Raw genomic sequence first — 26,911 nt, 5'->3', positions numbered from 1 at the left:
TTGGCCTACAAGTGAGCTGAGTTATTCAATGAAGCGCTGCTGTTGGAGACACTGAAGTGAGTGAGACACACTATTGCTTAAAGAACCCAGTCTTCAGAAGTAATAAGTATCAATAGAAGTAGAACTTAAGAGTAAGTACCATAGATGTGAAATAAAGTACTTGAAGGAGAAAGATAAATATTAGAAGATTGGAATAGGCTTCATGGAGGAGAATTTGGAGATTTGTCTTAGAGATAGGGTTTTAACATTTGGAAATTAAGGTAGAAAAGAAATTTAGAGCTTGCCTTGGCAAGTTAACTGACCTTTTTATGTGGGACTGGCAGCATCTGCCCATAGTTACTACAACTAATGAACCAGCTGCATATACTAGTATCTTAATGCACATCATAAAGCAAAATATCTGTGTATTCCGCTTGGTTGAAAAATGTGTTTGTAGTCCCTTCACGCACCACAATTCAAGTTGTTTGTAGAAAAATCAAAACAATGATAATACAAGAAAATTGCCTTTCTGGATACAAATGTAGAGTACTACTGTTTATGGACATCGCAAATAAGAATTCAGTTCTTTAAAAGAAATTCAGGAAATCAGACTGAAAAAGTTAGATCAGTTAAACTCTCTATAACCTCAGTTTTCTCATTGTGAAATGAGATTGAGTGTAGTAACTGAAAGCTCTTTATAATGATATTTTAAATCAGTTATTATTTTAGAATAGTTCAGAAAGTTTCTGTGCTTTCAGCTGCCTTTTAATGCATTCACATAATGTGCCCAACATTTTATTAAGTACTTTATTACATTTAACTTTTTGATCACCATCATAAGGTGACTCAAGACATGCCTAAGGTTACACAGCGGTTAAGAGATACGTCTGGTCTTCAAATCCATGTCCCATTCTGCTCTGGTAGTGATGCTCTTACTAGCATATTGTTGAGATTGATGATCCACATGAATGGTGGTGCCTGCCAGAATCTAGGAGGAGAGAAGGAACAATTTCACATTGCATGCCCCCCACACAATTTTTTTTTTGGTTACACCACGTGGCATGCAGAATCTTAGTTGCCCGGACCAGGGATCAAACCCTTGCCCCCTGCAATGGAAGCGTGGATTCCTAACCGTTCCTGGACCCCCAGGGAATCCCACTCTCAACGTTTTTATATACTTGTATTATGAAGTATATCTTAATTCGTCTTCTCCAAACAATGAAGATTATTACTTATAGAGTAAGTTGTGAACAGCATGAAGGCAAAAAAGAAGTGGTGAGCCACTGGGTCATGTTGCTGTCAGAGCACATGCAGGCAAGTTTGATTATAGATTAATATTTATGAAATGTAATAACTTAGTACAGTAAATATGCATCATTTGCTATGTCTCTGATAATTTGATATGCTTTCTTTATGAGATTAGAAGAAATATGCTAATTTGTTTGCCTTTTTGAATTAGCTTCCAACACAGATCAGTTTTAGGTGTTTTAAGAGTAACTTCCAAGTTTCCTATTATAGTTTTCTTCCTCAACTCCTTATTCCCCAGCTCCTGTTTCTTCCTCTCTTGTCTTAATGGCTTTGTAGTATCTATTATTTTTTTTAAATGCATGTCAAAATCTTTTGAATGTTAATGTATATAAATAATTAATGGAATTAAGTGATTGTGGGTTAATGGGTTTTATTTTATCTGACTAGAGATCCATTGGGTTTCCTTAGTTTGAGAGTTTTAGCATTTATCAGCCATTACTCTTTCAATATTGCTTATTTCTTATTTTATTGTCTTCATCTAGAATTCTGGGAAGGTATGTATAGAATAGATCTCCTCTTCTAGCTTACATGTCTGAAATTCTTTCATAGTCTTTATCTCTCTATGCTTCATTTTGGGTAGTTTTTTTAGATCTATCTTCCACTTTTTAACTGTATCAAACCTTGTCCATTTGGATTATAATTTAATTAGTCTAGTTTTATTTCTAAATGTTCTAGTTGGTTCTTTTCAGATGTTCTGCTTTTTGATAGTTATTTTTTCCTTGATATTTTAAAATATTTATTTCTTTAAACATATAAAAATGCTGATTTTGTGTTCTGTACTTGTTAATTCCATTGTCTACTGTCTCTGAATTTCTGACTCTGATATCATATCTAATGCTCAATAATAGCAGCTGGTTTCCTTATGTGTTTTTAATCTTTTTGATTATACTTGTTGGGATTTTATCTGTGAGAATCATTTATTTTCCATTTCCTTAAGAATCATTTCAGATGCCATCGTGAGGTTATGATATTTCTCAGCCGCTTTTACTCATTCCATTCTTGGTGCTTCTCCCATGTACTTCTGTATATGCATCTTTCACCACATGCCTCTTGGCTTTGTTGCTTTTTTGTCTTCCCAACCAGTTAAGTTCCTTGAGGGTGGAGATGCTGAATGAAAGCTTAAGTAATACCTGTGTGCAATTAAGATCTTATCGAGCATTTAAAATATCCATTTCTTGGAGAAGGGAAGGAGAGAATCGTGGAGAAGCAATCTGAGCATCTAGAAGATATTTTGGTGTTTGTTGGATGTGGGCTAATGAAAGGCAGTTGAGAATAGAATTCAACTGTGACTGAGTGAGACACTTGGTTTGGTACTTTAATACACACTGTCTTCCTGGGTTTATTTGACCCTCACAGTGAGCTGTGAGAGAGCTGCTAACTATCTCCTTACAGTTAAGGAGACGAAGTGGTTCATCCATTATTAGACTTGTCCAATAATAGTCAAGTGCTTACAGAAAGCTGAATGAGGGAGGGACTGGGTCTGACTCCAACCCCCATGTGAATGCCTCCCTGGGCTGCCCAGCGTACCAGCACCAGACTGTGGCAGTGAGCTTTGTGGATACTTTGCTCTTAATCTTTTAGGGGAATTCTGTCCATGAGAGCATGTTTCTATTTTTGAAATGGAAAGCAGTGAGAAAGTATGATTTATTGATAAAAACTGGTGGTAAGGCAATGTTGGAATGTGTTTTTCTCTTTGAACTGAGGTATGTGTTAGTATTTATAGATGTCAGTTGTCTTAACTATCCTTTTTACCCTTATTTCAAATAACATTCCAACCAAATAAAATAGCATGAATCTCCTTTGGGGCTGTCACATTTCACCGTGATTTTTTAGGGCTAATCAGTTTCAGTAGTTGGCTTATTTGAAGGTAGTTGTCATTCTGTCAAAGGTTTCCTAGAAGTAACACCTTTGGTTGGAAACAATATCTGGTTAAAGGCCAACTGCCTGCATAACCATCCATTGAGTTCTTAGTGTCTTTCTAAATAAGATAATCTCTTCTTTATAGTAGGTGAAATCTTCTGTGACCTATTTTATACCTCCTTATAAGTGCATAGTATGTGTTGAACAAGTAGACAGATATGGCAAGCGCTGTAACAGTTTTCTCCCTTTGCTATCTTAGATAAGAACACTTCCTAATTACAAAGTAGGCACTGGAATTATCAATACAACTATGGTCAGTCACTGTGAGCCTGAGTGGTAGCTGTTACTACATTTAAAATAAGTATGTCACATAGCGTACACTGTATTATTGTATTTTCATTTGATTCAACAAGCATCTATTATGCTGGGCAATCTTCTACTCTCTAGAGACTGAACAATATTGCTGAAATTAATGTCAGAGAAATTGAATTCTATCTTAGATTATTGATTCAGTTCAATAATTCAGTTCAGTCGTGTCCGACTCTTTGCGACCCCATGAATCACAGCACGCCAGGCCTCCCTGTCCATCACCAACTCCCAGAGTCTACCCAAACCCATGTCCATCGAGTCGGCGATGCCATCCAGCCATCTCATCCTCTGTCGTCCCCTTCTCCTCCTGCCCCCAATCCTTCCCAGCATCAGGGTCTTTTCCAATGAGTCAACTCTTCGCATGAGGTGGCCAAAGTATTGGAGTTTCAGCTTCAGCATCAGTCCTTCCAATGAACACCCAGGACTGATCTCCTTTAGGATGGACTGGTTGGATCTCCTTGCAGTCCAAGGGACTCTCAAGAGTCTTCTCCAACACCACACTTCAAAAGCATCAATTCTTCGGCGCTCAGCTTTCTTCACAGTCCAACTCTCACATCCATACATGACCACTGGAAAAACCATAGCCTTGACTAGATGGACCTTTGTTGGCAAAGTAATGTCTCTGCTTTTTAATATGCTGTCTAGGTTGGTCATAACTTTCCTTCCAAGGAGTAAGCGTCTTTTAATTTCATGGCTGCAATCACCATCTGCAGTGATTTTGGAGCCCAGAAAAATTATTGATTATTTTATTATAAAAAAGATTATTGATTACCTTTAAAATATTTTTCGCTGTTGTTTGCAACCAAATCTCATATCTATTCCAGGCACTTATGAAGAAGAGATAATGGATTTTACTGCACATTTAAGACAGTAACTATCATGATATGAGTCACTTTCTCCTTATAAAGTCAATTAAAATACCTCCAAACTCAGAGTCTTAATTATGTAGATTAATAATTGCTTGCAGATAATGAAACTCAGAAACTTTCATTTTAGAAGCTTAATGCTAAATTTCATGTAAGTGAAATTAGTTTTTTTTCATGTTTTAAAACTCTCCAGCTTTTAATAAGAGCCAATATTGACTAAGCCCTCACTATCCACACACTCTTCTAAGCTCTCATCATGTGTTATAACTCACTTAGCACTCAACCACAGCCTGTATGGTAGATTCTATTATCATTTCGTAGATGTACAAATTAAGGCAAATAGAAGTTAAGTGTCTTGTCCCTGGTCACATAGATTATAAATAGTGGAAAGGCATTTGGAACTTTAGAATTTGGAATCTGGAGCCCAGTACTCTCATGTATGACGCTCTATCTGTGTGTGCTTTAAATGTGTGGACATATAAACACTTACCTGTTTCACGTATACTTTATCATTGTTTGAATCTGTAGCGATATGGATAGCACATTGCTTGTAATGTTGAAATCATGTAATCTGTGTGGCTTTCTCCCTCTTCCCTCTACTATTTAATGTAATTCTTTTCCTAAAATAGAAGTGTTTAACTATAAAAATTTGATAATAAAGGTTGCAGATTCTCCTTCACAAGTGTTTCAGGCGTGGATTTCTTACCTCGGCTTCCACAAGCAGAGGAGAGAAACACACACTTGAATCAAGTTTCTGTGAAGACTTTAGCTATTGAAAACCCTTATCAGAGTTGTCCCGATTTGTAATCGAAATGTCTTTTATATTTTATTCCATTTTTAAAGATGTCTGTGTGGCAAGCATTCATTTTCACACACTGGATGAACTAACTAGTAGACATTTTGATAATGTGAGCATTTGTCTCGAGGATGAACATGTCTATTTTCTGCCTTGTTCCTTCCTCACTTGCAGTCCAGGGGTTGTTTATATCCATGCAGGAGAAGGAGGTGTGTGTCTCACCTAATTCTGCACTTGGTGGCTCCCAGGGCTGTGCCTTTTAATTGGAGTTACCACTTTATGTTCTGACATTGATTAAATAGTGAATTTTTCTTCTGAAGCTGTCATAGGCTTTTATATCTCTGTTGATAGTAGATTATATCCTTGGAAGCAGCTGATTTACTGTCTCAGTTTCATTCTCTTCTGTTTTTAAGATTTGTTCTAAGGAGTGAATGCCATATTATCTTCCAGAAAAAGTTTAACTTTGTATTGAAAAACATAATTTCTACTCTACAGATACTTTGGAATAAAAATCACACTTAAGTAGTGATGGGATGATTCGTGTTAGGGTTCAGTTCAGTTCAGTCGCTCAGTCGTGTCCGACTCTTTGCGACCCCATGAATCACAGCACGCCAGGCCTCCCTGTCCATCACCAACTCCCAGAGTCTACCCAAACTCATGTCCATAGAGTTGGTGATGCCATCCAGCCATCTCATCCTCTGTCATCCCCTTCTCCTCCTGCCCTCAATCCTTCCCAGCATCAGGGTCTTTTCCAATGAGTCAACTCTTCGCATGAGGTGGCCAAAGTATTGGAGTTTCAGCTTCAACATCAGTCCTTCAATGGACACCCAGGACTGATCTCCTTTAGGATGGACTGGTTGGATCTCCTTGCAGTCCAAGGGACTCTCAAGAGTCTTCTCCAACACCACAGTTCAAAAGCATCGATTCTTCGGTGCTCAGCTTTTTTCACAGTCCAACTCTCACATCCATACATGACCACTGGAAAAACCATAGCCTTGACTAGATGGACCTTTGTTGGCAAAGTAATGTTAGGGTACATGTAGCTTAATGATTTTCATGGAGAGAGTGTACACGAGCCACTTTGAGGAACTGAGGGGGGGCAGCTTAGACATACTTTTGTATTAGTTTAAAAACAAATAAGTGAACTCTTTAAGCATTTTACTTTTCTTAGTGTTTGAAATATTAACATGGAGTAACAGTAATGCCTAGACCATCTGGCTAATCATGCTTTCATTTTGGAATTTATGTTTTGTGTGACCGTGGGGAGTTTAAAATGAAAAAGTTATGAATCATTTTTGGGTATGTTTTAATAGAGGATTGGAAAATAAATATTTCATATTAACTTATGCTAAATAATTTTATCTGATTATGATGTCCTTGATTTATAGCACTCATGGACCTTTAGTGCTTGAAAAGTAAAGATGTTATTCTTTTTCCTCAGAAACGTACTAAGGGGCAAGTGTTATTTGACAAAGTGTGTGAACATCTCAATCTCTTGGAGAAGGACTACTTTGGACTTGTGTTTCAGGAGAACCCTGAGCAGAAAGTAAGTGAAGCTATCTTAAGTTTGTTTATATTGTCTTTAAAAAAATACTGTGTGTTTCTCTTAGCGGGTGTAAAATTTAGTTTTCAAATAGCTTATTTTATGTTTTTATTATGACAGTTTATGTTCATTGTGGTGGTGGTTTAGTTGCTAAGGTGTGTCCGACTCTTGGGATCCCGTGGACTGTAGCCTGTCAGGCTCCTCTGTCCATGGGATTCTCCAGACAAGAATACTGGAGTGGGTTGCCACTTCCTTCTCCAGGGGATCTTCCTGACCCAGGAATCGAACCCGGGTCTCCTGCATTGCAGGCTGATGATTTACCAACTGAGCTATGAGGGAAGCCCGATGTTCATTGTAGGAATTTGGAAATGTTGAAAACTTTTTTTTCACATATAACTCTTTGCTGTTGTGGGTATGTATGCTTTTCCACTTTTATTTTACACAGGATGGAATGTCTTATCCTACATGAATTATTAGAAACTGAAAGAACTGGTTTAAAAATTTTTATTTTGAATTTTTAGCTTTTGAATTCACCTGTATTCTAGGAGTTAAGCTTGCCTAAAAAGCAGGGAAGGAGGCATATTGGAAGAAATATCAGGTGTCCATGGGGATTCTCCAGGCAAGAATACTGGAGTGGGTTGCCATGTCCTTCTCTAGGGGATCTTCCCAACCCAGGGATTGAACCCAGGTCTCCCACATTCCAGGCAGATTCTTTACTGTCTGAGCCACCAGGGAAGCCCAAAAAGCAGGAAGGAAGGAATATTGGAAGAAATATCAGGAATACCCATCTGTACTTGTCTGGAGGTTCAGGAGAGTGTTTGCCTTGCTGAATAGATTAGTGGTTGTATAGGGATGAAGCTGTTCCTTACCCTGTTGTGTGGGTTATTGGGGGCAAAACAGAAGGCGGAGTCCAGCTTGACTCAAGTGTTAGAGTGATTGATTAATTGATTTGGGCCGTACTAGGGTAGATTTGTGATCGGCTTATTGTCTGCAATTTTCTTGCACTTCTGGTTTTCTAGCATGCTGTTTCTGAACTTTTTATCACAGGATGATGATATAAATGGGTTTATTCTCACTGTGTGCTTAAGTTGTCTGTGCCGTTTGATTTAGTAGATGAATTAAACAACCCATAATAGCCTGTTTTTTATATGTAAAAACTGCAAGAAAAAAATAACAATGATACAAACTTTTCCCCAGTTCCTCTCATATTTTCCCATGGAGTCAGGGGAAAATGTTTTAATACACCCTCTTAAGTTGTTTTCTGAAGGTGTGCAAGTTAAACTGACAAAAGATGACTTTTATTCATGTGAGTAAGTGGGAGTTCACAGAAAACTGTGACTGCAGGAAGTGGTTAGGGCATCTTAACAGGGGAAAGAGGTAGGAAAAGGCACTTCTGGAAAATGAGTGACTTTTAGGAAAGATGAGGGCCCTGTGGGAGAACAGGTAGGAGACAGGCTAGTTTTGTGCCAGTGTCTGTTTAGCTGAGGGCTTCTCCTCTCAGTGATGAGAGTCAGTCTTCCCTGGTTGTAAGGAAAAGAATACCTTTTCCTTCCAAGGAAGGGAGGAGATTTATGACAACCTAGTTCTCCTACTTTCGGGTAAAAGAAAAGCCTATTCTTATGTGTCTGCAGCTCAAAGTGGTGTTTATCCACCATGATGCGTTCTGAACCCTGTCCATGGTGACTTGAATTGGACATAGACTTCTGGGCTGTAAGAATCGAACTGGCAGGTTGGAAGGGAGTGGAGTTTGCCAGAGCCCACTTTCTTCTGAGTAGAGGTGACTTGGTATATCTGGAGAAGGAAATGGCAACCCACTCCAGTATTCTTGCCTCAGAAATCCCACAGACAAAGGAGCCTGGTGGGCTACCATCCATGGGGTTGCAAAGAGTCGGACATGACTGAGCGACTAAACAACAACAAGAAGGTCTTAGTTGTAGCAGTTAGGGATCTTTAATTGCTGCATTTGAACTCCTCATTTGCTGCATGAGTGATCTAGTTCTCTGACCAGGGGTCAAACCCAGGTCCTCTGCATTGGGAGTCTTGGCCACTGGACCACCAGGGAAGTCCCCTGAAGTGGCAGATTTGATCAGCCAGGACTCTGTGAAGATCTGCCTGATCCCAGAGTGTACTTATATGGTTCCTGCTCCAGGACTTCCCTGAGACGAAGCTAAGCAGGACCATCAGAGTGCTCTAATGCTTGATGCTAATTCCAGGGATCTTCAGGGCTTCTCCCTTTCCCTAAGCATATTAAAGAAAGAAATATTCACCAGTTCTGGCAATTAACCAGACTTAACCTCTAGCCTTCTGTCTTTGTCAGTTTGAGCTTCTATAACAAAGTGCTGGAGGCTGAGTGACTTATAAACAATAGACTTATGTTTCTCATTGTTCGGGAGCCTGGGAAGGCTGAGCAGGGTGCCCACTGATTCAGTGTGTGGTAAGGGCCCCTTCCTGGCTCATGGACCTCCTCGTGGTATCCTCACATGGTGGAATGAGCAGGAGGGCTCACCAAAGCCTCTTTTATAATGTTGCTAATAGCACTCGTGTGGGCTCCACCTTCATGACCTAATCACCCCCAAAGGCCTCAACTCCAAATACTGTCATATTGGGGATTAGGTTTCAGCATATGAATTTTGGGGAAGGACACAAGCCTTCAGTCTCTGTCACTCTCCTCATTGTTAAGGAAGTTCTTTTTCTACTTTGAGTATTGGAACTTAACTCTGGTGGAGAAGATACTGATGTAGAATGAAGAGTCAAGGCTGGGTCCTTCACTCTTGCCCTAAAGGGAAACCCTTTGGAATCTGTTAGACAGTGGCTGTGGGCAGACTCACTGTGATGGTTCTGAGGATGCCCAGAACACTTGGTCACAGTGTGACCTTTGCAGTTACCTCCCAACATCTAATATTCATCTCACAGTCAATTGGTAGGTGAATATAGACTGTAAGTTTTATTTATCCACAGGCCTTCATTATTTGTATTTATACATCCTGGTAATGAAATGCAGGATACAAACAGCGATGATTATATGTAAATTGAATTTTCTCAACTTGCTGCATTTTAAATCCTTGATACCTAATTTGTGGTTTAATTCCACATTGAAACCGAAGACAATTAAATTGCATGCCTACCCACTGAATAGTGTGTGAGCGTTCTTATTAGAACTCTGTTTAGAATACTTTTCTTAGAAGTAATAACATATTAGACATTCAACTAAATAAACTAGGCGCTCTTTTAGATTTTAAATTATAAGGTAGTCTTGTGTTTCCAACCATGTGCTCTTCTGTTGGCTCTCAAAGCTGTAAAAGAGAAAGTGATGGAAATTTGGCTAGGAGCACTTAATCTTTCTTAAGAGGGAAAACCATCAGTATGTTGTAAAATATGTAGAATAACTGCTTCTGTTAGAAACATGATATGCTATATTAAGACATACAGTATTTCTGAAACACTAGAGTTGCATGGTAAAGAGTGGTATTTAGATAGGAGGAGTCTCTATTTTTTATTTTGCTGACTCTTAATATATGTGCCTGATCTGTGTCTTTCTCCTGAATCTCAGACTCATATATTTCACTGTCTACTGGACACTACACTCACTTATCTAAAAGCAAACTAGTCTCCTTCAACTTCATCTGTTCCCTGAAGAGTGGGTATAGATTGCTTCCACTTTTTCTACCTCTTTTCATTGATTGTCAGTCAATAAGTTCTGTCTTCTACCTGCTGACATCCTTCTCCTGGTTCTCCTTGTCCAGTGTTCTTGCTTTGGTTTAGGCCCCTGTCATCTCTTGTTTTGAATATTTTATTAGCGTCCTAACTGATTTAACTGCCCAGTCCCAGACCTCTGTGATCATTCTTCTCCCTATTGCTAGATCAAACTTTCGGGAAGGCATAGCCCATCTTGGCACTCCTTGCTTAAAACCATTTAATGGATGCAATCTAACCCTCTTAGTGTGGTTTACAAAGCTCTTGGTCAAGTGCCTGTGGTCTACTTCTTTGCCTTTGTTTCTCAGTAACTTCTCAGAAAAATTCATATTCAATTCACACCATATTTTTCTCATAAGAGAAGCTTTGCCAGCCCATAATATATCTGCTTGAACATACTATCCCTTGTATTTGGAATATCCTCATTTTTTTCCCCCTTTTTTCAAATCTGAATGTCTATTATTCCTTAAGATCCAGCTTAGGTACCCTACTCTATGAGATTTTCCATGATTGTTTTCCACCATCATCCTTCCTGGCTCCAACTCAAGGAGAGTTTACAATTCTGTCATCTATACATTTCAGTTCAGTTCAGTTGCTCAGTCATGTCCGACTCTTTGCTACCCTATGGACTGTAGTGCGTCAGGCTTCCCTGTCCATCACCAACTCATCCTCTGTTGTCCCCTTCTCCTCCCGCCTTCAATCTTTCCCAGCATCAGGGTCTTTTCCGATGAGTCAGTTCATCACATCAGGTGGCCAAAGTATTGGAGTTTTAGTTTCAGCATTAGTCCTTCCAATGAGTATTCAGGATTGATTTCCTTTGGGATGGACTGACTGAATCTCCTTGCAGGCCAAGGGACTCTCAAGAGTCTTCTCCAACACCACATATTCATATTCAAAAACATCAATTCTTGGGCACTCAGCTTTCTTTATAGTCCAACTCTCACATCCATACATGACTACTGGGAAAACCATAGCTTTGACTAGATGGACCTTTGTTGGTAAAGTAATGTCTCTGCTTTTTAATAGGCTGTCTAGGTTTGTCATAGCTTTTCTTCCAAGGAGCAAGCGTCTTTTAATTGCATGGCTGCAGTCACTATCTGCAGTGATTTTGGAGCCCCAAAATAATAAAGTCTCTCACTGTTTCCATCATTTCCCCATCTATTTGTCATGAAGGGATGGGACAGGATGCCATGATCTTAGTTTTCTGAATGTTGAGTTTTAAGCCAACTTTTTCACTCTCCTCTTTCACTTTCATCAAGAGGCTCTTCAGTTCTTCTTCACTTTCTGACATAAGGGTGGTGTCATCTGCATATCTGAGGTTATTGATATTTCTCCTGGCGATCTTGATTCCAGCTAGACATCTATACATTTAGCACAAATGTCTATCTAGACGTTTAGCACACACCTTATTTATCATTCTCTCTCCCCATTGTTCTAGAAACTGTGTAGCTTCTGTATGTCTAGACAGTATCAAATACTTTAAAATACTACCTGTGTGCCATCTCACACCCATTAAATGGTCACTATAAAACAAACAAACAAACAGAAAATAGCAAGTGTTGGCAAGGAAAGATGGTGAAAAAATTAGAAAACCTGTACACTGGTGATGGAAAAGTAATATGGTGCAGCTGTTAGGGAAACAATATAGAGGTTAGTCCAAAAATTATAAATAGAATTGTCAAGTGATCTAGTAATCCCACTTTTGGGTATATATCCCGAAGAATCAAAAGTAGGATCTTGAAGAGGTATTTGTACACACATATTCATTGCATCACTACTCACAATAGCCAAGAGGTAGAAGCAGCCCAAATGTTCCTTGATGGATAAATTAGATAACAAAATGTGGCATATTCAGAATATGGTGAATAGAATGTTTTTGAGCATTAAAGAAGGAAGTCTTGTTAATCTTGTAACATGGATGAACCTAGAGGATATTACACTGAAATGTTTAGTCAGAAAAGACAATTACTGTGTGAGTCCCTTGTATGAGGTATTCCCTAATCAGACCCATGGAAAAGCAGAGTAAAATGGTGGTTACCTGAATTGGGGGGAGGAGATAGTGGAAAATTGATTGTTGTTCAGTGGGGATAGAGTTTGTTTTGCGAGATGAAAAAGTTCTAGAATCTGTTGCACAACAATGTGATATAGTTAGTTCTGCTGAACTGTACAGTAAACGTTGGTTGAGAAGATGAATTTTATGTTTTGTTTTTTTTACCACAGTAAAAAAAAAAAATACTACCTGTGTGCAAGCTAGTATGCATCTGCAACTCTGGCAGTAAATAATTAAGATATAAATTCTGCCTTCATGAATGTCCCCACTTAGTTCCAGTTGAGAAGATAGAGTAAAAAAAAAGAAAAAAACCCAAATTACTCAGTTAATAAATTTTGGCTCCTGCTCTATAGGAAGAGTTCAGGTTACTAATAGGGAAGACTTCCTAGGAGAGAATGATGCTTATGCAGAGACCTGAAGTTTGAGTGTGCTTTGGCTGGGCCAAGGGACTTGGGAAGCACACGCATAGGGCCCTGAGTAGGAACAGCTGACCGCTTGCAAAATGAAAAGACGTCTGTTGTGGCTAGTGAGGGGAGACCGAGTGTTGATAGGTGTCAGGTTACGCAGGGCCATCTAGGCTGTATATTTATTTATCAAGGCTTAGGAGATCTCCTTTATGCTCAGAAAAATGATGGCATTGATAAGCTGATGCAGTGATATAAGACAACCAGTCTTGCCTTTAAAAAGATCTGAGAGAGTGTGAGCAGGACTGTTCACCCAAAGCACAAAAGGAGCCTCAGTTGAGGTTATGGTAGTGAAAGTAGAGAAGCAAATGATTTAAAAGAGATATGAATTGCTTGCTGTTGACAGTCTAGCTGAGATCATAAAATTGTGATGGCGGCAGAATACATTGTGCTTCTCTAATTACTCTCTGCAACCAGGGCATAACAGTGGAGACATGGGGTGTTACGTTCACACTGGTTATGGTAAGAGAGCAAAAGGTTGAGAAAGCTAGAGATCCTGATGCATAGGTAATCAAGCTGATTGATTCATAAGATCACTGGGAGGAACGTAAGCTGAAATGGGCTGATAGGCTGGGAGAAAACGACTCGAACCAAGGGATGAAAGTTCTAAGTTGAAGGGCAGGCACGGTGAGAATAAATGGGGAGAAGACTTAGGAGAAGAAACAATTGCATCTGAGAATGGAATGATGACTTCTAATGAGGTGGAGAACTCTGTGTGGTGACAAGACTGAGTGTACAGCCAGGAAAAGGTTTGGCTGAAATCAAAGAGAAGCTAAGGTCATTAAGGCAGGATTAAGGTAAGGTTAAGTTTGGAGGGTTCTCCATGGGGTTCTCATGGACCAAAAAAAGCTGTTAAACTAAGAACTAATAATTCCATATTTTTAACTCTATAGTTTCTCTTCCAAAATTCAGGATGAAAATGCCCACAAAATTAGGCACACAATTTATAATCTAGACATTAACTATAGAACAGTGGGTGAATAAACAGTGGGGTGTCCTTTCTGAAATATTTTGCAGAAAATGAATGCACACATGTAACTGGCATTGCCAATATTTCATTATTTCATATGTAATCTGATTTTCCTATGTAACTTTAGTGTTGTATAATTTTTTTGTGCTTCTTGCTTATATAGATAAAATCCACTTCTTAAGACATCTAGGCAAAAGAACCTTTATTTTTCCCAATATAAATTTGTATCATGTCCTTTTTTTCCCCCACAGAAACTTAACTACTGTTGCACTAACTCAGCTCATGCAGTTTCAACAATGCAATGCTATAGGATATAGGAATTTAAACTACTTTTTTTATGCTGAATATTATCTGTGTTTATAGATGTTTCAGTCACTTATCATTGTAACATATTGTAATGAGAAGGTGAGGTAAAGCCATGGTTATTTGTATGAACACTTTCCAAGGAAGGAAAGTCTAATCTTTATTTTAGTGTAGTGCTGTGTCTCTTACAGTTGGAAGCCTTTCACTTCACTCTTGAGTATGAAAATCTATTGTTATTAATGTTAGAACTTTTTAATGTCTGTGGAGAACTCATGTAAATTTTATTGTGGAAAATTTGTTAAAAATATGTGAAATCAAGCAATGTGTTATTCTTTTATACACAGAATTCCAAGTCTATATAGTTCTTGTATTCATGTCTAAATGGAACCATGATTAAGAGTTTTGGATTGTCTTTAAAGGGAAAATACTGTCTTGAGTCTTTGATGTTAATAGAATTTGGCATCTGGCCCAGGGATTTTAATGTCATTTTGCTTCCAGCTATATTGAAAGGGGAGCTTGTTTGAAGTGTAGCTGATATCCACAGCTAAATTTATGAAAATTGATTAATGCATTTATCTGATAGTCAGACCATTTCCTCCCCCCACCAAAACTAGAACTAAAAACTCCAATATTAAACTATTTGTCATATACAAACTGTTCTTTAATAAAATTCTATATTCAATCCGGATACACCTTATAATACCACAGATAGGAGTTGGAATCACTTTCTCCCAGACGCATAGTGAATATTTCACTGTAGCTTAGAAGGCCTGTAACATTTCTGCTAACACCAACATGATGGCAGTGTACTGTTAGATTTAATTTAGACAGAGGTATGAACGGTAAAGTAGATCTGCTTCAGTGCTATAAATTCTTAAAGGAAAATGCAGGTTTCAGGCAAAATTATTCTTTACCATCTGGTGATATGGTGTGTGTTGGGTTAACTTTAATCTCTCTCATTGGCAGAAATGACAAGCACCAGTTTTTAAGGCATGACTAGCCATTTTGAAACACTTCTAACTCTGGGATCTTAGCTTCTAGCCTGAGTGGGAATTAGGTGAGAGAGAGATTTTTGGGAGGGAAGGCACTAGAAGATAGATTTTGTGACTGTATCTTGAGTTGTTTTCTGGATTGGATGTGGTCAGTGGCTAGGAACAGGCAGGCTGACTGCACGTTCAGGCTGCCGCAGATCGATGGGTCTGGGTGCCATCTTCTTTGCCAGGTGAAAGCAGTTAGCACTTCCATAGAATAAAAAGGCTGTGGATCTTGACATTGATACAGCTGTATAGTGTGCTGGGGAAGAACACAAAGAAACACCGAGATGTGGGAATGTGGAAGCAGTCACCTTCTAGGGCTTTCTGCAGGAGGCTGTCATCCGTTAGAATGCTGAACCAGTGAAGGCTGGTGGTCTTCCTGACCAGTCAGTTTAAGGACTTGAAAAATGTCTCTCTACATTTGACTTTCATTAAAGACAGAAATTTCTACACAAAAACAAATCTCTGATTCTGCTACTCAAAGGGTGGTCCCGGGCCTGGAAGCATTGGCACCCCCCAGAAGCTTGTTAGCGATGAGAGGGTTTCCAGATCCTCACCCCAGGCTTACTCTCTGGTAATCTACATTTGGACTGGATCTTCAGGTCATTTACATATACGTTTAGGCTTGAGAAGCACCCATCTAGGGCATAAATGCTCTTTTGAAGTGGCAGAGAGAATTGTTGGAGTTTGGAATGTCATGAAAGCCAAGAAAGTAGGGGGCCCTAATAACCCCAAGTGGCTCAGTGTTGCGCTGCTCACAGCCTCTTGGTGGGGAGTGAGGCTCTTCACAGTTCACGTGGACATCTGGGCCATACAGTTGCTGAGATTTTTTCTAACACCAACATCCAATGAATGTAAATATAGTGATTCATAATCAAGCTTTTATATTTTTCTAGGTGTTTCTGTTAGAAAATAAATGAGAATCACTTTATTTAACACTTTTTCTGAGACTCAATATTAAAAATGTTTTAAGGAAATGACAGATGACTTGGTACTAACCAAAACTGTTCTACGGCCTCAGATTTGTAGTGGATAAGAGAGTAGTAGGGAAAGATTGATGGGAAAAGGAGAAAGGGACAGCAGAGGATGAGATGGTTGGATAGCATCACCAACTCATTGGTCATGAATTTGAGCAAACTCCAGGAGGTAGTGAAGGACAGGGAAGCCTGGTGTGCTGCAGTCCATGAGGCTGCAAAGAGTCAGACACAACTTAGCGACAACAACGAGAAGGATTAAGGAGCTTCTCCTGATTAACTGGCAGAAGGACTTAAGTGTGGAAGAAAAATATGTGTATAGCTATTTGCTGCTTAGTTAAAAATATATATATTTTTTTCTGTAACCTTCCAAGGCAGGTTTTTAACATTTTTGTGTGCGGTAGATTCCTTTGACAGTCTGATGAATTCTATGTACTGCTTCTTTTTTCTTTTTGTATTCAAGAAATAGTTTTATTCAATGGGCTAATTGCCAATTTCAAAATATTTGGTATTCATTACTCATAATTCAGTGCGTTTCACAATTTAAGTTTTAAACACTTAACAAAGGATTAACATTAACAGATAATTTGGATTTCTTTCCAGTCCACTGCCTCTTTTAACCATAAGACTATGATTTAAGCTATTCATAATTTTATGTAAAATTGTATATGGGCTGCTTCTCAGAACAATGTTTGAAATGTGTGATTATAGTAAAGTTCACAGGCCTATGAAGGAAACCAGTAAATAACATTCTAACATATTAATTTAAAAATTGAGATAAAGTCATCATCAATATCTAACCCCTACTGTGATTTCAAAATATTGATTAGCATAAGTGATATTTTAAGATCTGCAGCTACTCTAATATGCTGTGGAAAAAGTTTTGATTCCTGTCAGTGACAAAGCTAAGAGCACTGCTGATATTAGCCAGAATTTTTCCCCTCTACATTCATAACTGATTTTAATGTTGAATTTCAGCTAAAGGTTAATGAAGATAGAAATGTAACACTTTTTCCCCCTGATTTATAGACTTTTGATTTCATTAAGATAACTTTAATAGCACAGACATTCTAGGACCACATTTTAATTTTAATTTACTTTTGTTGGAAGCCTGTGATAGGATTCTCTGAGGAGGGAGGGGCCTGATTTTTTATCTCATCTGGCCTATGACTGCAGTGACTATATTTTTTGAATCTAGAGTCTGATTTATTAACTTTTTGTGAGTAGAAATGTCACATAAATATTATATTCTTTAATATATATAATACATCACCTTTGGAAATAAAAAATGACGTGAAAAGGGATATACACAGAAAGGTGATAGGCCAGTTTAATTTTATCATTGCCAGAAAACATCTACTATTAAAAGCATTGGATAAAGTCCTTTGCATGTGTCATTACTCTTCAGGAAACATTTGAATGAATGTTTGAAAAGAAGAACCCCATGAGGTAGATGATGTGATCTTCATCTTAAAGTTTAGAAAACTGAGGCTTAAAGAAGACTAATGAGCCCAAGATCACAGAGTTGGTGGAAGGCCAGAATTTTGCTCTACGTATATCTGATTTGAAAATCTATGCATGTGGCAGCCAAATCTTTAAAAAATGTGAATGGTGCACCATAGTCTGTCATGGTGTGTGCATGTGTGTGCATTCATGTTTTTCTCTGGCTTTTTCCATCTTTTTGCATCTGCTTCTTGATCTAACCAGCACTTCTCAAGTATCAAAACCAAGAATTTATTATTTCTTTGTTAAAGAGTTTTATATCTGCTATTTACTTGTAATTGATAATGCAGAAAATAGACTTGGTATTGTTTTTAAAAGTCATGTTAAGGCATTTTGGGGTTTTTTTGCTTGTGAATTTATGACTCTGGGCAGTAAAATTATATCCCAGTCATCATGACTGAAGGACTCATTGGAGCTAATTATTCAAATAAAAATAAACCTAAGAAAAATAATCTGTAGTCTTTTAAGATGACCACAGGAAGAGGAAGGAGGAGGCCGACAAAGGCCAGGTACTCACTTACAGGTATTAGCTCGTTATTGACTGGGGGATTTTTGCAGAAACTTAACACTGGTGGCCAGCGATTTGTCGTGTAAGTGAACATTGAACCGTTTCCAGTGAGTAACATTCGGGTAACAGAAGATGTGTTAATATGTCTCTGGTCAATAATGTGTTAATTTAGTACTTAAATTGCCTGGAGCTGCCAAGTCCTGTGAAGGATACAGGAAATGGAGGGTCTCTCCTGGCCTTGCAGAGCCCTCCTTACTCCTTGTGGGAGTGGAGTTCACAGTGCAGAAGTGGTCGTGGTTAACTGATGGTTAGCAAGGGGCAGACCAGGTTGGTGGATGCGAGGAGTCCACTCTGCCGTCCCTATTTGTTCGCATGAGGAGCACTCTGCCCACTTAGTCTCTGAATGGGCTCTGAAATAAGGAGAAGCCACTTTGGCCTTAATCTTGTGCCTGACAGTCTGGTGAAAAGTGGCCCAAGAGTGAGTCAGTCTGACCATGGCTGGCTGGTGCACTGAAACTTGTCAGTCGTACTCCTGGGTCTGTGGAGCTGGGATTGACTGTCTCCATGCTATACAGAAACTGTCAGATTACTTCTCCGTGGCTTTGGTGCTTCAAGTGGGAATGGACGGTGCCAGATGGCTGGGGCACAGGGTTACTCCTGGGGGTCCCAGAAGACGGTATTGCTTCCCCCATTTTCCTCTGAGAACAGAGAGGTGGGTTTTTGTTTTTTGTTTTCCTTTTCCATGGGAGGCATCTCTACCAACGGTCACACAGTGAAGCTGGAGATTTGGAAGGGTCTGTTTAGGCCTGGGAGACGAGTGGTTTCTCCTCCCTCTTCTCTTCTTTCTCTGTGCTCATGTTCTGAGGGATTTTTCCTTTTCAGTTTGGCACCAGTTGTCTCTGATTCAGTTTTTCTTGCTCTGGTGATTACTTCCTTGGATGAACTGCCACGACACTGCAGCCTCCTTTCCCCTCCTCCCCCAGCCGCTCCCCGGGCTGGACTGGAGACTGAGTGATGTGTTTTCTCATTCTTGTGCCTCATGAGAGCCCGCCATTTGTGAGCCAGCTGTTGAGTGGACAGCAGCTGCAGGGCCGGGAAGCTGAATGCCAGGCTGTCTTCTTGGGGGAGAATTGAGAGCTGCTCCCTGACACAGCACTGGAGGCCCCATGAGCGAGTCCCGCAGGCCCTTCACTTCAGCGGGCCACACAGCTGGGCCACCAGTCCTGTGAAACTTAGCTCAAGCTCTGGCAGCTCTTTGTTGAGAGGGTTGAATATGACCAGTGTTTGTACAGAGCCATGCTCACCTTGGATCCTTGCTGCCCTAAGTGTAAGCCCTGAATGGCATAGTAAGACCCATGCTTTTGCTTTCAAAGCGTCCTGTTATTACTACTACTTAATAGTGTGTAAGATGATGTTCTGTTGTACCCATTCAGTGTATTGTTAAGATCGTAGGTTATAACTTTCTCTGTAATGATAAATGTTTTAACTGTTTGCTTCATATATGCGAACAAAATTCTATTAATATTTAAAACACGAATGTTATAATACATGGTTTGAGATGCTTTTAGAATGCATGAAACGTATTTTATTGTAAAGCCAATTATTTGAATCATTTTAATATAGCTCATAAAATGTAATTGTTCTATTAGTGAGGATAAAGTAAACTTTAATAATGACTTGAGGATAAGGTAGGAGACATAAAAAATTAACATATAGCATATATAAACATATGTGTGTGCGTATATATGTATATATAATTCTTTGTGGATATTCCTTTCACCTGTAGCTTTGAAAGACAAATATTTAATGTCCTTAAATGATTTGAACCTACTAGTTCAAATTTGGTCTCTTTGCCTTTAAGCTATTACAATGTTTTCCTGGAATCTTTTTAAATTTTCTTCAAGTGTGGAAATAAAGGAGGAGTAGAAAGAAGTTCCTTACGATTGTGACTCTTAACTTGGAATGACGATTTAAAAAGATGTTACATGAAGACCAGAAAGGAAATACCAGTTCCAGTTTGACAGTGCTTCTCCATGGCCTTGTACAGTGGCAGGGAAAAGCAAAAGTCTAAGGAGGAGTTGGCATTAGGAGTTGAGATGACTGTGTTTGATTGGGGTATATGTGCTTTCAATCAGTGGTTTCCAATTCACGTTTTATCCTTCATGAATAAGAAACCCATCATTGTCCTTGACTGAGCTGTCATTTCAGTGTTTGCAGTGGCTGTTTGCTATTTGTTCTACTGCAAAATAAAGACTATATGTAGATATATTATGTCTCCTCATTTGAGTAGGTTTTGATTTCACATCCTAGAAAATGAAGCCCAAGAGATCCACCTTAAAGTGTTTCAATATTTTATTTATAACACACGCAAACACTTTCAAAAACAAATCAATACTAAGCCTAGTGGAATGCTATTAGCATAAGACTTTGTTAAAATATGTTTATACCTAAATAAGTACCTGAACTGTCAACTGTTTCATTTTGGACTGTGGAGACTGTTTCTTATGGGTTAAGTAACCTTTTTTTCTCCCCTTGCAGAACTGGCTAGATCCCGCAAAAGAAATAAAGAGACAGCTGCGAAGTGAGTATTAGATCATCATACTTTTGAAGTTATTAAGTTAATATTTATGTCTATTTTTGTCTTTAGTAAAATTCATAGGGATGTAAGCTAGAATAAGATAGTGATAGAATGATAGACTCTAGTTTGCATTCATATCATATAGCAAATTGAAACTCATACTATTTTGTAGAATTACGACTATTTATTTTGGTGATGGTTTAAGGACTCCTCTACTGGTCAAGAGGTTCTAGACCCCTAGTCTTAAGTATTTCCTCACGATGTCTACTACTGTGAAGCAACACCTGATCTTTATCTCTGGGGAAAACAATGGAAAGCCACTCTTCTGTAACTTGCCCTTTTTATATAAAATGTACCTGAGGGAGCCCTGTTACCCTTGTTTTGTCTACTTGATTATGGTAGTGTATCCAGTTAGTTTTGGAGAAGGAAATGGCAACCCACTCCAGTATTTTGCCTGGAGAATCCCATGGGCAGAGGAGCCTGGTGGGCTGCTGTCCATGGGGTCACAAAGAGTCGGTCACGACTGAAGCGACTTAGCATGCATGCATGCATTGGAGAAGGAAATGGCAACCCACTCCAGTGTTCTTGCCTGGAGAATCCCAGGGACAGAGGAGCCTGGTGGGCTGCCATGTATGGGATTTCACAGAGTCGGACACGACTAAAGCGACTTAGCAGCAGCAGCAGCAGCCAGTTCGTTTAATTGATAAGCCGACCCCTGGCCCCAGAGGCATGTGGATACACTGTTCCTAGATGTCCTGGAGTGAGAGTTTGAGGGGTGAAGATCATATAGAACCATCCTTCCAGCCCCCTGAGGTGTTTGCCTTCTCTCCTCCGTGGACCACTTGTGCTCTGAGAGTGGGTCTGTTCTTGGTCCTGCTTGTCCTTGTCTTCCATTTTCCCATTTGTCCTGTTGTCTCCTAAGTGACTGATGTGTCCCTCTCTAACCAGCTTCAGTCCCCTCCCGTGGCTGGTTTTGTGATGTCTGCGTCAGGAATCATTAGCACCACACAAGAATCTCTGATAGAGGATCTGGCTACTTCATTTACTTCAGGGTCTGTGAAGGACTGAAGCAGAAAAGTGAGGGAGCCCCGAACAGCTGGAATGTTTAGACAGGACAGCAGATTTCTTCCTAGCCCTTTGGGTGGTGGCCCCAGAGTTGTCCCGGGAGAGGCTGTTTCCCTGGGCGCTGGCCTGCAGGGTGCCCTCCTTACTCTTGGTTTCCTTTCCTTTCTTGTTATTCCCCACGTATTTCTTCCCAGCATTAAAACACTGGAACACATCTCTGCTTTTCCCTTCTATTTCTTTCCATCTCCTTTCTGTCTCAGTTTTGATTCTCCACATTTGTCTTCTTCATTTCTTTCTCTCTCTTTCTCAAATTGTTGATCATTTGGGTAGTTTCCCCTGTCTTTTCTTTCCTTTTGTACTCCCTTTTCCCACTCTGAATGTATAATTTATTTTTTCCCATTTCCTCTCCTTGTATACTCATCTTTCTTTTCATGTTTTAAAAATATCTTTGATTAGAGTAACTTTCCCGATGCGCCCAGTACTGAGGGCCTGACTGGTTTCTCAGGCTGTGGGGCTTTCAGTGTCATCTGGGGTCACCCCATCTTTTGACTATCACCCCTGGCTTTCCATCCATTCCTCTGTCCTGCATTTATCAGCTTGATGTTTTATCCAGTTATGTTTGCTTCATAATAGAAAAGGGAGAGAATAAAGAATAGTAGTAACTAGACATAGATACATACATTATGCTTACATTATGTAAGAAACTGTACGAGAAAACTATGGAGCTTTTTTAGTCCTTTCTATAGTTTTTAAAACTCGGCAAAGTTCATGAACTCACAAAAGATACAGATGCTTGGTTCTTTCACTTCTCTAAAGCCAGACCTGCCAAGTGACCCAGACCATGGACAGAACAGAATAACCTCTGAAACATGATTGATGTTCTATTGAGTTTGTTTCCTATGATTTTGTTCTGGCTTTTGTTGGATTATTTTTATGTGCTACTCATTTCAGAGTCATGGAGCTATCCTAACTTTTAGAAGGCAAGACTTCTTTCTTGCTGATTATGAATCACAGTCTTACATTTTGATTATTTGTCAAGATTTTTTCCTTTCTTTTTTTTTTAAAGAGTTATTTCAGAACTGCCCTTGTGGCTTGGCAAGAGGAATAACAGTAACACATAGGATTTGGCTTTTCCAAACTATTGGAGCTGGTTTCCTGAATGAAATTCTGTACCATCCTGAGCATGAAAGTAGGCTGAGGAAATGAAGTTTTAGCTGTTGTATTTTTACCTCTTTCTTTCTGCTTATATTAAAATGGACAAAAGAACTGTTTATTTTATCTTAGGCCAGTCTCTGCTATGATTTTTTATTCAGTTAAGACACAACTAGCAGAGGTAAACATTAATCTTTTTTGAGTTCGGTTCAGTTCAGTTGCTCAGTCATGTCCGATTCTTTGTGACCCCATGGACTGCAGCATGCCAGGCCTCCCTATCTATCACCACCTCCTGTAGTTTACTCAAACTCTTGTCCATTGAGTCAGTGATGCCATCCAACCGTCTCATCCTCTGTCATCCCCTTCTCCTCCCACCTTCAGTCTTTCCCAGCATCAAGGTCTTTTCTGATGAGTCAGTTCTTTGCATCAGGTAGCCAAAGTATTGGAGCTTCAGCATCGGTCCTTCCAATGAATATTCAGGACTGATTTCCTTTAGGATGGACTGGTTGGATCTCCTTGCAGTCCAAGGGACTCTCAAGAGTCTTCTCCAACACCACAGTCCAAAAGCATCAATTCTTCGGCACTCAGCTTTCTTTATAGTCCAACTCTCACATCCATATATGACTACTGGAAAAACCATAGCTTTGTTGGCAAAGCAGTATCTCTGCTTTTTAATATGCTGTCTTCATTGGTCATAGCTTTCTTCCAGGAGCAAGGGCTTTTAATTTCATGGCTGAAGTCACCATCTGCAGTGATTTTGGAGCCCAAGAAAATAAAGTCTGTCACTGTTTCCACTGTTTCCCCATCTATTTGCCATGAAGTGATGGGACCAGATGCCATGATCTTAGTTTTCTGAATGTTGAGCTTTAAGCCAACTTTTTCACTCTCCTCTTTCACTTTCATCAAGAGGCTCTTTAGTTCTTCTTCACTTTCTGCCATAAGGGTGGTGTCATCTGCATATCTGAGGTTATTGATATTTCTCCTGGCAGTCTTGATTCCAGCTTGTGCTTCATCCAGCCCAGCATTTCTCATGATGTACTCTGCATAAAAGTTAAATGAGCAAGGTGACAATATACAGCCTTGATGTACTCCTTTTCCTATTTGGAACCAGTCTGTTGTTCCATGTCCAGTTCTAACTGTTGCTTCCTGATCTGCATACAGATTTCTCAAGAAGTAGGTCAGGTGGTCCGGTATTCCCACCTCTTGAAGAATTTTCCAGAGTTTGTTGTGCTCCATACAGTCAAAGGCTTTGGCATAGTCAATAAAGCAGAAGCAAATGTTTTTCTGGAACTCTCTTGCTTTTTCAATGATCCAGAGGATGGTGGCAATTTGATCTCTGGTTCCTCTGCCTTTTCTAAAAGCAGCTTGAACATCTGGAAGTTCATGGTCCACGTACTGTTGAAGCCTGGCTTGGAGAATTTTGAGCATTACTTTACTAGCATGTGAGATGAGTGCAATTGTGCAGTAGTTTGAGTGTTCTTTGGCATTGCCTTATTTTGGGTTGCATGGCGGTAAAGAATCAGCCTGCAATGCAAGAGTCCCGAGTTTGATCTCTGGGTCGGGAAGATCCCTGGGAGAAGGAAATGGCAACCCACTCCCTTACTCTTGCCTGGAGAATTCCATGGACCAGAGGAGTCTGGGGGCCACAGCCCACGGGGTCACAAAGAGTTGGACACTACTGAGAAACTAACACTAACTATCAATAATGTATCAGTTCCTGTGTAAAAATTGCCTTAAAATCTTTATTTTCTCAAATGTACACAAATAAGACTATATAGACACATAAGACTATGTATATGTATCTTAGGCTTGCCTGTATTAATATGTAAACAATCCATACTAGGCATACAGTTTATATAGCTAGGTAGAAATGATAATATCAATAGTATATAACTAAATAAAAAGTTTAGCATTATTGGTGCATTTTATCAACTTTAAAATTGAAAATAGATCCTGAAATATATGTTCTATTAGAAACTTATTCCAGTTGTCTATCCAGGTTAGCAGGTGCTAGTGTTAATACCTAGAAGACACGTAAATAAGGATCCATTAAAAAATGATATGATAATCCTGTGATGACTTTGCTTAATTATGGGTTAGGAATGACCTCAAACAAGTACATATGCATCACGGCCAACCTGGTGCTGCTGGCCAAAAAATGGCATATTTCTTAATACTCAAAAAAGTTCCATATCTTTTTTTATGATGTTTTAAATGTGTAGAGGGAAGCAAAGTCTGTTCCTTAAATTCAGCAGGATTGACTTTATTAGTAGAATAATGATGTATTCAGCTCTAACCCAGCAAGGGTGCTGTGTGTTCACAGTAGACATTCAGTAACTATTCATTGACTTTTTAAAAAAATTATTTTTAATTGGAGGATAACTGCTTTACAATGTCATGTTAGTTTCTGCCGTACATCAACATGAATCAGCCATAGGTATATGCATGTCCCCTCCCTCGTGAACCTTCCTCCCACCCCATCCTACCCCTCTGCTGCTGCTGCTGCTAAGTCGCTTCAGTCATGTCTGACTCGGTGCGACCCCATGGACTGCAGCCAACCAGGCTCCTCCATCCATGGGATTTTCCAGGCAAGAGTGCTGAAGTGGGGTGCCATTGCCTTCTCCGTCTAGGTGTCACAGAAGCACCAGGCTGAGCTCCCTGTGCTATGTAGCAATTTCCCATTAGCTACCTGTTATACACATGGTAATGCATGTATTTCAATGCTGTCTTTTCAGTTTGTCCCACCCTCTCATTTTCCCTGTGTCCATAAGTCTGTTCTCTATGTCTGAGTCTTTGTTCCCACCCTGCAAATAGGCTCATTGACTTTTGAGTGGGAGAAAAATCAGTGTGTCTGTGATGAGAAAAGAACAAAATGACCCCTTGAGCAAGAGAATAGGATTCAAGAAATTTTTCTTCAAGTCCAAAGTTAAAGTAACTGTAAAGCTTTCAAATAGTGTATGAAATAACACACAGACACACACCTTTTTTTAGTTTTTATTTGGAAATACCGTGAACTTTGAGTATAACTCTAAATTCAGGCCACTGGAATTATTTTGATCCCTTTTGGAAAATAATACCTGCCCTGTCCCCAGAGTTGTGTGTGTCTGTTTATTGCTGTTGATTTGTTTTTAAAGCCATCTGAAGCATGATAAATCAAACATTAGTTAAGTGGTAATATAGCAATGTTTTAACCTTTGTTAGTCATTATGACATGGTTGCTTACTATATTTACTCTTTAGGCACACTACAGCAAAGTATATGTTATATATGCATATTTTTAAGCCTACTTTATAAAACCTGGGAAATACTTTTATTATCTTTAAGTATTGTGATCTCTCAAATAGCCCATTAATCATTTCTTGAATGGTTACATTGATCATTTGAAACCCCAACAATGTAGAAATCCTAGATTTCTTTTTGTTTTTAAGTGTGGGGATTTGGCATCTAAAGATCCTGTGGTTAAAACAGATCTTAAACTGTTATGTGAAGGTTGTATTAAAATTTTTGCATTCTGGCTCACCATGTAAAGGTACCTCACATGTGAGGGTACCAGTGAACATTTATAAAGAAATGAGCCTTATTATTCTTTAATGATGGGTTATTTATGGAAATGATTTTTATTTTTTACTTCATTTTTGCTTTGTCAATGATATATTTTTTTAATTAAAAAACAAAATTTTCCAAACTGATTTATGTTGGGACTGATCTATACTATATGAACACCAGTTGACCTTTAAGGTTTATCAATATAAATGGTCATTGTGTTGGTCAGATAAATAATCATGATCTTTAATAATCACAGATCTTCCTTGGCTGTTCAGCTTTAATGTGAAGTTTTATCCTCCTGATCCTTCTCAATTGACTGAAGATATCACCAGGTACTTTATGTTTATATT

The 26,911-nt window shown here is 39.1% G+C and overlaps 1 protein-coding gene across 50 annotated transcripts in view; it reads left to right on the top strand.

Moving 5' to 3' along the window:
• EPB41L2 (erythrocyte membrane protein band 4.1 like 2) overlaps positions 1–26,911 on the top strand; it is a 205,982-nt gene that overhangs the window by 116,295 nt on the left and 62,776 nt on the right. For all 50 annotated transcript variants that reach the window (XM_081529041.1, XM_081529039.1, XM_081529031.1 and 47 more), the window contains 3 exons: positions 6,620–6,724; positions 20,759–20,801; positions 26,818–26,893. In XM_081529041.1, the coding sequence (XP_081385167.1) occupies positions 6,620–6,724; positions 20,759–20,801; positions 26,818–26,893 (224 nt within the window). The remainder of the gene's footprint in view (positions 1–6,619; positions 6,725–20,758; positions 20,802–26,817; positions 26,894–26,911) is intronic.

This window comes from Giraffa tippelskirchi, chromosome 9 (genome assembly GCF_054371585.1).
Source record: "Giraffa tippelskirchi isolate mGirTip1 chromosome 9, T2T-mGirTip1v1.2.pri, whole genome shotgun sequence".
NCBI lineage: Eukaryota > Metazoa > Chordata > Mammalia > Artiodactyla > Giraffidae > Giraffa > Giraffa tippelskirchi.
The sequence above is the reverse complement of the archived record's forward strand: the minus strand, read 5'-3'. Positions and strand labels throughout refer to the sequence as shown.